Source organism: Lampris incognitus, chromosome 4, assembly GCF_029633865.1.
Source record: "Lampris incognitus isolate fLamInc1 chromosome 4, fLamInc1.hap2, whole genome shotgun sequence".
NCBI classification, from domain to species: domain Eukaryota; kingdom Metazoa; phylum Chordata; class Actinopteri; order Lampriformes; family Lampridae; genus Lampris; species Lampris incognitus.
Window position 1 is genome coordinate 45,077,931 of NC_079214.1, and position 12,495 is coordinate 45,090,425.

The 12,495-nt window shown below is 44.0% G+C and overlaps 1 protein-coding gene across 1 annotated transcript in view; it reads right to left on the reverse strand.

Moving 5' to 3' along the window:
- The window catches only part of LOC130111478 (protein kinase C-binding protein NELL1-like), a 429,520-nt gene that overhangs the window by 55,646 nt on the left and 361,379 nt on the right, over positions 1 to 12,495 (reverse strand). Inside the window, exon 15 of the mRNA XM_056278686.1 lies at positions 11,896 to 11,991. Within this exon, the coding sequence (XP_056134661.1) occupies positions 11,896 to 11,991 (96 nt within the window). The remainder of the gene's footprint in view (positions 1 to 11,895; positions 11,992 to 12,495) is intronic.

A 12,495-nucleotide genomic window follows, 5' to 3' on the forward strand; every position in this document is an offset into this window, starting at 1 on the left:
TTTTAGGTCACATTTATGCAGAAATATAGAACATTCTGAAGGGTTCACAAACTTTCAAGCACCACTGTATATATAGTCAATTTATGTGCCTAATAATTTATATTACACTGTATATTTTATTTACTTATAATAAAAGTATTTGTATAATTCATTTTTGTTCATCAGCATATCTGTATAATGAACTTAAAACAACTCCAATAATAATAATAATAATAATAATAAGAAGAAGAAGAAGAAGCAGAATCCAAAGAAATGTCCCAAATGGCTCACGCGAGGAACCACGTACCTGCTCCCTAAGACAGGGGAGACACAGAACCCAAAGAATTACAGACCCATCACCTGCCTATCAAGAATGTGCAAGATCATCACCTCCATCATCACAGAGAGGACCTATAGCTTCCTTGACAAAAACAACTTGTTACCAGCAGAACAGAAGGGATGTAAGAAAGGTAGCTAAGGATACAAGGACCAGCTACTCATCAATAAAGCCGTATTGTAAAAGGTCAAACGGAGAAAAAAAAAAAACTTGTCAACAGCATGGAATGACTACAGGGAGGCATTTGACAGCATGCCTTACTCCTGGATAGAGAAGAGCCTCAAGATCTACAGAGTCTGCCCAACAACTGTCAAATTCATCACAGAGAGCATGAAGACCTGAAAGACCACCCTGAATCTTCATCATGCAGAGGGGTCATTAACATTGAAGTGGAATCTTCCAAGGGGACTCACTATCACCACTGCTCTTTTGCCTTTCACTAGCGCCACTCAGCAATCAGCAACTATGGGTAAAAATCACAGAATAGCAAGCTAACCCACCTGTTCTACATTGACGACCTCAAGACGTTTACCAAGGATGACAATCAGCAGAAGGGTCTACTCACCATTGTCAAGACCTTCAGCGAAAACATCAAGATGGAATTCGGAATCGACAAGTGTGCCAAAGCCACTTTCAAGAAAGGAAGACTTACCATGACTGCAGACTTAGACCTTGACACTGACCGTAATCAAAGAGCTAGACCAAGATAGCACATACAAGTACCTAGGAGTGAACGAAGGAGACGGCATACAACACTCAACCACGAAGAAGAAGATCCGGAAAGAGTACCACAGGAGAGTGCGTATGGTACTGAAGAGCGAACTCAATGCGGCTAACAGAATTGAAGCTATCAACACCCTAGTGATACCTGTAGTGACGTACAGCTTCAACATCAGCAATTGGAAACTGAATGACATCAAGTGACTAGACATCAAGACAAGATAGACACTGACCATGGAGAGGATGCACCACCCGAAAGCAGACGTCGACAGGCTGTACCTACCAAGAGCTACAGGAGGACGAGGCCTAGTCCAACTCGAACTGACCTTCAAGACTACCACGATCGGGCTGGATGCATACCTGAAAAAAACAGATGACCCACTCCTCCGAATAGTAAACCATCAGATCTACTCCATCAATAAAGAAGCTGCACAATTCAAGAAAGAGCTTAATGTCCCAGAAACTCCACCAACAGAAAACAAGGTAACTACCATCTACGCCAAATGAGTGAAGCAGAAGGGAAAACACCATGGCCAGCAGCAACTGCAAAAACCTGGGAGGACAAAGCAATGCACGGGAAGTACCCAAAAATAATGAAAGACGCAGACGTGGACCAACAAAAGACACACCAGTGGCTGAGGAGCACCGAGCTGAAAGCAGAGACAGAGGGCCTGATAATCGCTGCACAAGACCAGAGCCTGGCAACCAGATCCTATCACCATCGCATCATCAAAGATGGAACAGACCCAGAACGCAGAATCTGTGGCATGTACGAAGAAACCATCGACCACATTGTCTCAGGCTGCCCAGAACTGGCAAAGACTGAGTACATATACAGGCACAACAGGGCAGCAGCATACCTGCACTGGAAGATCTGCAGGAGTGACAACATCAAGACGACTGAGAAGTGGTACAAACATCAGCCGAAAATGGTCACTGAAAACAATGATGTTCCATCCTCTGGGACATGCCCATCTATACTGACAGCGAGATAAAAGCCAACAAGCTCTACATCGTTATTAGGGACAGCAAGCAAAAGAGGTGCATGCTCATTGACATGGCAATACCATCCGGAAAAAAAACCCACCTCAGTGAAAGTCACAGAGAAGCTGACCAAGTACAAAGACCTGGAGACTGAAATCAACAGGATGTGGGGAATGAAGACCAAAACAGCACCAGCGGTCATCGGAGCTCTAGGACTCATGAAGAAGGGAATGGAAAAGTTCACCAACCATATCCCAGGCAACATCAACTTCTGTGCAGTCCAGAAGATCACCCTACTCGGAATAGCCCACATATTACAACGAGTACTGTCAATCAAGTGACATCTGCCCTATAGTGCCTCAGGTCCATAGTTTGGACTCAGCTCTACAGGATGTAAAACAGGAAACGTGAAATAAATTATAATAATAATAATATAAACTATATGAAATCATGTCTGAGGACACACACTAGACCATTGGGGCGGGTTTTAGAGGAGGGGCAAGGCATTGTGCCACAAATCCAAGGTAAAACTTTTGACCAATTGAAGGATACCTGATGGCCCAAAGTGTGAAGTGCAGAAGTTCCCTTACAAGCACCCCCAGGTGATTATTCACCATGGCAAATAATGGTTCTAGGCAGGCCCCCAAACCAGGTATATATGAATATCTGGTATACCTGATACACATCTGGTATACCTGATATTCCACATCTGTGGAATATCCAGGAGTATACAAGGGTATTCCAGTCTAGATACACCTTTTTTTATGCAGTGTATCCTGTTGTTTCCAGTCATCAAAATTCAATTTTCAGCTTCTGTCAGCAAAGGTGCTCAAATGTGACAAATTATAATTTGTTTGGTTGACTATGACTATATATATGTAGTAGGTGCTTATATCTATGTTTGCAACTGCTGGCTAATTAATTCCTGTAATTCAATGTGGACATTTCTGGTTTGCAAACGATCAAATATTTTTCAGTTAGACATAGATTGCACATTTTACAGCTTGTTGAATATGCCCTGTTCTTTGAGAGGATTTTCCAGGTGGTTGAATAATTAATGTTTCTGTCTGCCAATGACCAAATATAATGGCTTAAAGACGTTACATTCGTTAAACTGTTGTTTCTAAAGCTACACGTGTGCACTAAACCTCTTTTTGAATGCTCCCTCGGTTAGACCGATGTATGTCTCTAGTTTGCCGTTGTCATCTCTTATCACCGTAGCTTGGTAGATAACTCCCTTTGTCTGGCATTTTCCCTTGAGGGAGCATGAGTCATTCACACGGTAGTTGAATCCGGGGGAGTCCGATTCTGATGAAGGTGTCACTGAGTTGTTGATAATTCTTGTGTTGTGGGATGATATTATTTGTTGATTTTAGGCATGCAGCTGTAACTAATTTTGATGGTGTTCCGATTGAATATCTTTCTCAGTGGATGGTCCAGGGTAAAGAACTTATCCAAAAGTTAAAAAAACTGCTTACTGATGTTTGTGGCCACAATATCACTGTAGGGTGGGTTGTACCAGGTGATGTTGTGTTTTCTGTGACGCTTGTTGATTTTCTGGCAGGTTGTGTGTGTGTGTGTGTATGTGTGTGTGTGTGTGTGTATATGTGCATCCGGAAAGTATTCACACCCCTTCACTTTCCCCACATTTTGTTGTTACAGCCTTATTCCAAAATGGATTAAATTCCTTTTTTTTCTCATCAATCTACACATAATACCCCATAATGACAAAGTGAAAAAGGTTTTGTAGACTGTAATGAATGAAAGATGTTATTATTTTGAAGGTCCTGTCACTTGTTTAACTTGACCTACTCACGGGTGTACGTGCAGTGCGTGTGACGTATACAGGAAGTTAGACGCTCATGTTGTGAAGGTTGTATGTAGAACGAACGCTAGTAAAAGCTACACAGTTAAGAACCTACGAAGTCGGCTCATTCTTCAATTTTTCTTATGTCAGTAAGATAATGCGTCTACGGACATTACATGGTGTCAGAATAGTCTGTCTATCTGAACACAAGCAGTCATGCCGAAGTTTAATCCGCCGAGTGAATTTAAGTTTGACTGCCCCGTTGAATGGCCGGAGTGGAAACAACGGTTTTCGCGCTTCAGGCTCGCGACAAAGCTGGATAAAGACGACGGGGAGATTCAAGTGAGTTCGCTGATTTATGCAATGGGAAGCGAGGCTGAAAAGATATTCAGCTCGTTTGACTTCGCGGCGGAGGATGATAAGGTGGATTATAATATCGTACTGAAAAAGTTCGATGACTACTTTATTCCCTGCCGTAACATCATACATGAGAGGGCGTGCTTCTATCAACGTAGCCAGCAGCCAGGAGAGACAGCGGAGATGTACATCCGGACATTGTATGAGCTGTCTGAACACTGTGAGTTTGGGGACAAGAGGGATGAACATATCAGAGATCGTCTGGTAGTGGGCATAAAAGACAAAGTGCTCTCCCGTCAGTTCCAGCTCACAGCGGACCTTACTCTGGTGAAAGTCATTGAACAAGTGCGCCAGGCGGGGGCAATAACAAAGCAGCTCAGCCTTCAAGCTAACCAACCAGAGGCCCAGCTGGCTAACGTCAATGTTGTCCGACGGCGGGACGGACGCCAAAAGAAAAAGGGCGGACAGCGTCATGGTGGCAGCAGTCCTGCAACCAACAAAGTAGATGAATGCGGGAGGTGCGGCAAGACGCAGCACACCAATGAGCGGAAGTGTCCTGCAATGAACAGTAAGTGCAACAAGTGTCATAAAAAGGGACATTGGGAGCGTGTATGTCACTCTAAAGCGGTGAGAGAAGTCACCGAAGAGGTTAAACAGCTGTACTTTCTGGGAGAAGTTGGCAAAGAGAGCAGTCAGGAAGATTGGATTGTTAGTTTAACAATAAGTGATGTACCAATAACCTTTAAAATTGACACGGGGGCTGACGCTACTGTTATCAACCAAGGGACATTTAAAAAGCTGAAGCCAAACATAAAACTGGGACCTCCTGACACATGCTTCATAAGCCCAGGTGGAAACATCAGCTGCATAGGACAGTTTCAAGCCACAACCAACTACAAGGAGAAACAATACTCCTTTCCAGTGTATGTGATCAAGGGGAGAGGCAGCTGTCTGCTGAGTCGTCCAGAGGCAGTGGAGATGGGTCTAGTGAAGCAGATGGATGAGGTCAGTGGAATTTTCGGTTCAAGTGGACTGCTGAAAACAGACCCAGTGAAAATAGCTCTGGTGGAGGGTGCCCAGCCATACGCGGTGCATACAGCCAGACGGATACCGCTGCCACTTGTACCACTGGTTAAGAAAGAACTGCAGTGCATGGAAAATGAGGGCATTATTGAAAAAGTGACTCAGCCCACAGAATGGTGCACCGCTATGGTGCCGGTGCTGAAACCGAACAAGAAAGAGGTTCGCTGCTGCGCTGACCTCAGGAGGCTGAATCGAGCGGTGAAACGTGAGAAATACGTGCTGCCCACTATGGAGGAAATAATGCCAAGGCTCGCAGGGTCAAAGTTCTTCACAACGTTGGATGCAGCAAGTGGGTTTTACCAGATCCCCTTGCATGAAGACAGCAGGGGGCTCATCACTTTCATCACCCCATTTGGGAGGTATGCTTTCTGCCGCCTTCCATTTGGTATAACGAGTGCTCCAGAGATTTTCCAGAGAAAGATGGCGGAAACTCTGACCGGGCTAGAGGGCACAGAGGTGTACATGGATGACATCCTTATACATGGAGAGACTGACGAAATCCATGACCGGCGCCTAGCAGAGGCGTTGGGGGTCATTGAAACAGCAGGTCTCAAACTGAACCAAGCGAAATGCAAGTTCAAACAGAAACAAGTCCGCTTCCTTGGTCACGTCGTCGACGAGGCAGGCATCAGACCTGACCCGGACAAAGTGGCCGGAATAGAGAACTTTCCTCAGCCCCAGAACGTGACGGAACTCAAGAGGTTCCTCAGGATGGTGAACTATTTGGCAAAATACGTCCCAGAGCTGTCCACTGTAGGTCAGCCGCTTTATGGACTGCTTAAAGCAACGACAGAGTGGCTGTGGGGACCTGCACAGAACACAGCATTCCAAGACCTTAAAGAAGCACTCGCCACCAACGCAGTACTCACCAAACTTGATGGACAGAAAACATGGACAATGCCAGCAGTTGTTCACAGTCAGAGCTCCACTCCCAGATCCTACATAGTGGAGACAGCTCAAGGTGAACATTACAGAAGGAACAGGCGCCACCTGTTGGCCACACCCAAAACACTCACCTTTGTCAGCAGGGATCCTGACCATGTCACTCCAGGGGAGAGTGGAAACATGGATGAGTCCCGAGCAGCAAAAATGCCAACTTCCACACCATATGTTACTCGCTCTGGCAGGGTGAGCAAGCCAGCAATCCGGCTGGATTTGTGAGGTGTATGGACTTGTGTACTGTGGGAGATTTTTTTAAATTTTTTTTGTGAAAAGGGGGGTGATATACAGGTTGGAATTAAAATATAAATATTTCAGCTGAGTTATGGACTCTTTAAAGCTTACACCCCAGGCCTTTCGGTAAATGTTCAGAGAAATGTTTAGAAAATCATCTTAGAGGGGGAGATGTAATGAATGAAAGATGTTATTATTTTGAAGGTCCTGTCACTCATTTAACTTGACCTACTCACGGGTGTATGTGCAGTGCGTGTGACGTACACAGGAAGTTAGACGCTCATGTTATGAAGGTTGTATGTAGAACGAACGCTAGTAAAAGCTACACAGTTAAGAACCTACGAAGTCGGCTCATTCTTGAATTATTCTTATGTCAGTAAGATAAGGCGTCTACGGACATTACATAGACATTTTTGCAAATTTATTAAAAATAAAAAACTGAAATATTGCATGTACATAAGTATTCACACCCTTTGCTATGACACTCAAAATTGAGCTCAGGTTCATCCTGTTTCCACGGACCATCCTTGAGATGTTTCTACATCTTGATTGGAGTCCACCTGTACTAAATTCAATGGATTGGACATGATTTGGAAAGGCACACACCTGTCCATATAAGGTCCCACTGTTGACAGTGCATGTCAGAGCAGAAACCAAGCCATGAAGTCAAAGGAATTGTCTGTGGACCTCCGAGACAGGATTGTATCGAGGCACAGATCTGGGGAAGGGTACAAAAAAAGTTCTACAGCTTTGAGGGCCCCGAAGAGCACAGTGGTCTCCATCATTCATAAATGGAAGAAGTTTGGATTCACCAGGACTCTTCCTAGAGCTGGCAGCCCAGCCAAACTGAGCAATCGGGGGAGAAGGCCCTTGGTCAGGGAGGTGACCAAGAACCCGATGGTCACTCTGACAAAGCTCCAGCGTTCCTCTGTGAAGATGGGAGAACCTTCCAGAAGGACAACCATCTCTGTAGCACTCCACCAATCAGGCCTTTATGGTAGAGTGGCCAGACGGAAGCCTCTGCTCAGTAAAAGGCACATGACAGCCCGCTTGGAGTTTGCCAGAAAACACCTAAAGGACTCTCAGACCATGAGAAACAAGATTCTCTGGTCTGATGAAACCAAGATTGAACTCTTTGGCCTGAATGTCAAACGTCACATCAGGAGGAAACCAGGCACCTCTCATCACCTTGCTAATACCATCCCTACAGTGAAGCATGGTGGTGGCAGCATCATGCTGTGGGGATGTTTTTCAGTGGCAGGAACTGGGAGACTAGTCAGGATCGAGGGAAAGATGAATGGAGCAAAGTACAGAGAGATCCTTGATGAAGACCTGCTCCAGAGCACTCAGGACCTCAGACTGGGGCAAAGGTTTACCTTTCAACACGACAACGACCCTAAGCACACAGCCAAGACAACGAAGGAGTGGCTTCGGGACAAGTCTGTGAATGTCCTTGAGTAGCCCAGCCAGAGCCCAGACTTGATCCCCATTGAACATCTCTGTAAAGACCTGAAAATAGCTGTGCAGCGACGCTCCCCATCTAACCTTACAGAGCTCGAGAGGATCTGCAGAGAAGAATGGGAGAAATACCCCAAATATAGGTGTGCCAAGCTTGTAGCTTCATACCCAAGAAGACTTGAGGCTGTAATCACTGCCAAGGGTGCCTCAACCTAGTACTGAGTAAAGGGTGTGAATACTTATGTACATGCAATATTCCAGTTTTTTATTTTTAATGAATTTGCAAAAATGTCTACAAAACCGTTTTCGCTTTGTCATTATGGGGTATTGTATGTAGATTGATGAGAAAAAAAGGAATTTAATCCATTTTGGAATAAGGCTGTAACATAACAAAATGTTAACAGTGGGACCTTATATAGACAGGTGTGTGCCTTTCAAAATCATGTCCGATCAATTGAATTTACTACAGGTGGACTCCAATCAAGATGTAGAAACATCTCAATGATGATCAGTGGAAACAGGATGAACCTAAGCTCAATTTTGAGTGTCATAGCAAAGGGTTTGAATACTTATGTACATGCAATATTTCAGTTTTTTATATGTAATACATTTGCAAAAATTTCTACAAAATCTTTTTCACTTTGTCATTATGGGGTATTGTGTGTAGATTGATGAGAAAAAAAAGGAATTTAATCCATTTTGGAATAAGGCTGTAACATAACAAAATGTGGGGAAAGTGAAGGGGTGTGAATACTTTCCGGATGCACTGTATTTTCAGGTCTTTCCAGAAATGTTAGATGGGGTTCAAGTCTGGGCTCTGGCTGGGCCACTCAAGGACATTCACAGACTTGTCCTGAAGCCACTCCTTCGTTGTCTTGGCTGTGTGCTTAGGGTTGTTGTCGTGTTGAAAGGTAAACCTTCGCCCCAGTCTGAGGTCCTGAGCGCTCTGGAGCAGGTATTCATCAAGGATCTCTCTGTACTTTGCTCCATTCATCTTTCCCTTGATCCTGACTAGTCTCCCAGTTCCTGTCGCTGAAAAACATTCCAACAGCATGATGCTGCCACCACCATGCTTCACTGTAGGGATGGTATTAGCAAGGTGATGAGAGGTGCCTGGTTTCCTCCAGACGTGATGTTTAGAATTCAGGCCAGAGTTCAATCTTGGTTTCATCAGACCAGAGAATCTTGTTTCTCATGGTCTGAGAGTCCTTTAGGTGCTTTCTGGCAAACTCCAAGCGGGCTGTCATGTGCCTTTTACTGAGCAGAGGCTTCCGTCTGGCCACTCTACCATAAAGGCCTGATTGGTGGAGTGCCGCAGAGATGGTTGTCCTTCTGGAAGGTTCTCCCATCTCCACAGAGGAATGCTGGAGCTTTGTCAGAGTGACCATCGGGTTCTTGGTCACCTCCCTGACCAAGGCCCTTCTCCTCCGATTGCTCAGTTTGGCTGGGCTGCCAGCTCTAGGAAGAATCCTGGTGAATCCAAACTTCTTCCATTTATGAATGATGGAGACCACTGTGCTCTTCGGGACCTTCAAAGCTGTAGAACTTTTTTTGTACCCTTCCCCAGATCTGTGCCTCGATACAATCCTGTCTCGGAGGTCCACAGACAATTCCTTTGACTTCATGGTTTGGTTTCTGCTCTGACATGCACTGTCAACAGTGGGACCTTATATGGACAGGTGTGTGCCTTTCCAAATCATGTCCAACCAATTGAATTTACTAGAGGTGGACTACAATCAAGATGTAGAAACATCTCAAGGATGATCAGTGGAAACAGGATGAACCTGAGCTCAATTTTGAGTGTCATAGCAAAGGGTGTGAATACTTATATACATGCAATATTTCAGCTTTTTATTTTTAATAAATTTGCAAAAGATTCTACAAAACGTTTTTCACTTTGTCATTATGGGGTATTGTGTGTAGATTGATGAGAAAAAAAAGGAATTTAATCCATTTTGGAATAAGGCTGTAACATAACAAAATGTGGGGAAAGTGAAGGGGTGGGAATACTTTCCGGATGCACTGTATATGTATATATATATATATATATATATGTATGTAAAACGAGAGAGAGAGAGAGAGAGAGAGAGAGAGAGAGAGAGAGAGAGAGAGAGAGAGAGAGAGAGAGCATTTTTTTCCCCGGAAACCATTAATGGTGTTGGTAAGAGTGCTCAACATATGAGCAGTGAAATACTAAGATAGATGTAGGAAAAAACTTTAATTCATAGCAGCACAAGCCTGTTTCATGCATCACACACTCATCAGCTGCCAGGGTATGCCTGTATATATGTGTAAAATGTACTGGTGTATGTGTTGGTGAAGCATTCAATTTTGGCCTAGGTGGCTTCTCATAATTGACAGATATTTGTTGCTTCTCTCTGCTGTTTTTTTAGAGGTTCATCAGTCTTTGGTGAACTCTGAGTGAATTTGAGAGCAAAGTACTGTACGTCTGGACACACATATAAGGGATTCAAAACCTTGAGGGATTTCATTGTTGTATCATTGCAAAAATATATTCAAAAAATGGTATGAATGACAGTAACAGTATAATATTTGCTGTAGTAGGAATTTGTTACAGTAATGATTAGAAGAGAGCAAAACATTAAAGGGTTGGGTAATTGTTTGGATCTCTGTATCAAATAAGATGAAATGAGATGGGAAGAGATAAGACAAAACGCGTTGTGATAAGATAACTGGAGCTGAGATAAGATGAACTCAATCTCTGTAGGGAATTTAAATACATTTTCTTGCCCACGTTTGTTTTTGGTTTTATGGCAATGCTAAAGCAGTTACTGTCAGTGTGAATTATTGTAGCTGGTTTGCAAAGGCCCTGCACATAGTTTGCAAAGAAATAAACATAGTCCTCACATCATTATCACTTTCAAAATTAAATTCACAATTCTATATGAGTAACTTTCACACCTTTTGTTCACATTCACCTTTCATACATCTATCTGGTCTCCTATGAATAATGATATCAGTAACTGGTACCATAGAAAACACCCAGCACTTGGTGGAGGGTGGGTAACGATGGTGGGTTATGTATTCCCCTGGGAATTTAGTGCAGGGAGTAATGCAGTCACCCTCTGGGAGAACATGTTTTATTTGTTAACAAAACCCATTTGGTCCCTCCCGGGAATACTTCTGGTTCATATGGCCTAACTGGTAATAGCGGCATGTGGTATTATTTAACACATACACTCATAGACTCTCCAATTTGTGCAGCCGTGTGTGTGTGTGTCTGTCTAGTTATTGTTTATTTCTGTCTGTCTGCTCACCTATATCTACATCTGTCTCTATAACGTCAACTGTGTATGTCTGACAATCTGACCGTGTGTGTGTGTGTGTGTGTGTGTGTGTGTGTGTTGGCCACACCGCATGCACAGACAGTGCCTATGCCATGTGATGAATGGCTGCCTGTGACCTGCTATCTTAAGTGAAACCATGGCAACACAATCTGCACTCTGTAAGAAGAATTTGGTCTCCTTTCTAAGACTAGAGTGGAGAAACAGCAATGCTGCTTTAGCAATACAGGGGAGAGGAGAGGAGAGGAGGCATGGAAAGGAAAGGAAAGGAAAGGACGGAGGCAAGCAAAGGTGGACATGGGGAAGAGAAGAGAACCGAAAAAGAGAGAGACAGGACAGGAGAAGGAAGGGGATAAACTGTCCTCTTGTACTGCTCTCCTGGGATCCTAAATCTCTGCTGAGCCCAAATTAAACACAGGGCTTTAAAGAAGGAAAGAGAGAGATAGCGAGAGTCAACGAGAGAGAGAGAGAGCGCGAGAGAGAGAGAGGCATAGAAAGACAATGAGCTGTCTATTCAATACCAAGCTGATGACCGTTACTGAGGTCACACAGACACGCCATAAAATAGAGGTTATTGGTTGAGATTTAATTGGGCAAGTAGATAGTCTGATAGCTGGCTGAGTTGCTGTTACGCTGAAGGGGAGTTAAATGAGTTGGGAAGGGTAAAGGTGGGCTGTGGGCTTTGGTCTTACCTGTCTCACAGTGGCGTCCGGTAAACCCTGAGGGACAGACACAGGTGTTTGGAGACACACAGGTCCCCCCACTGCGGCACCGCTCCTCACAGAATGCTGCAAAGAGACAAAGAGAATAAGGACAGATTCAATCATTTATCAGCTAATCCATGTCTGCTGTGTGACAAAAGTGTAACTCCGAAGGATTTGCAATACTCGGGGTTTTGGGAATGGGTTGTAACACAATGAGATTCCCTGGCCCTTCATAGAAGCGGCGTTACCAGTGCTCCAAGAATTTACGAGCACCTTCAGTTATTTTCACTGTTCCACTCACCGTTGTAAATGGTATACAGTCGACTGTGTTTGTATATGTATCAGTGTGTGTGTGTGTGTGTGTGTGTGTGTGTGTGTGTGTGTGTGTGTGTGTGTGTGTGTGTGTGTGTGTGTGTGTGTGTGTGTGTGAATGTTAGGGATTGCCCAGAAGCCCCTGTCATAATGTAATCAGAATATTCCTCTGCAACATGAAAATATTTTAGTTCTTTAAGGGGCAATTCACCAAAAACCTTTATCAGGCATATTTCCCTAAACAAAAACAGTCATGCACAAGTTCATCAAGTTGGA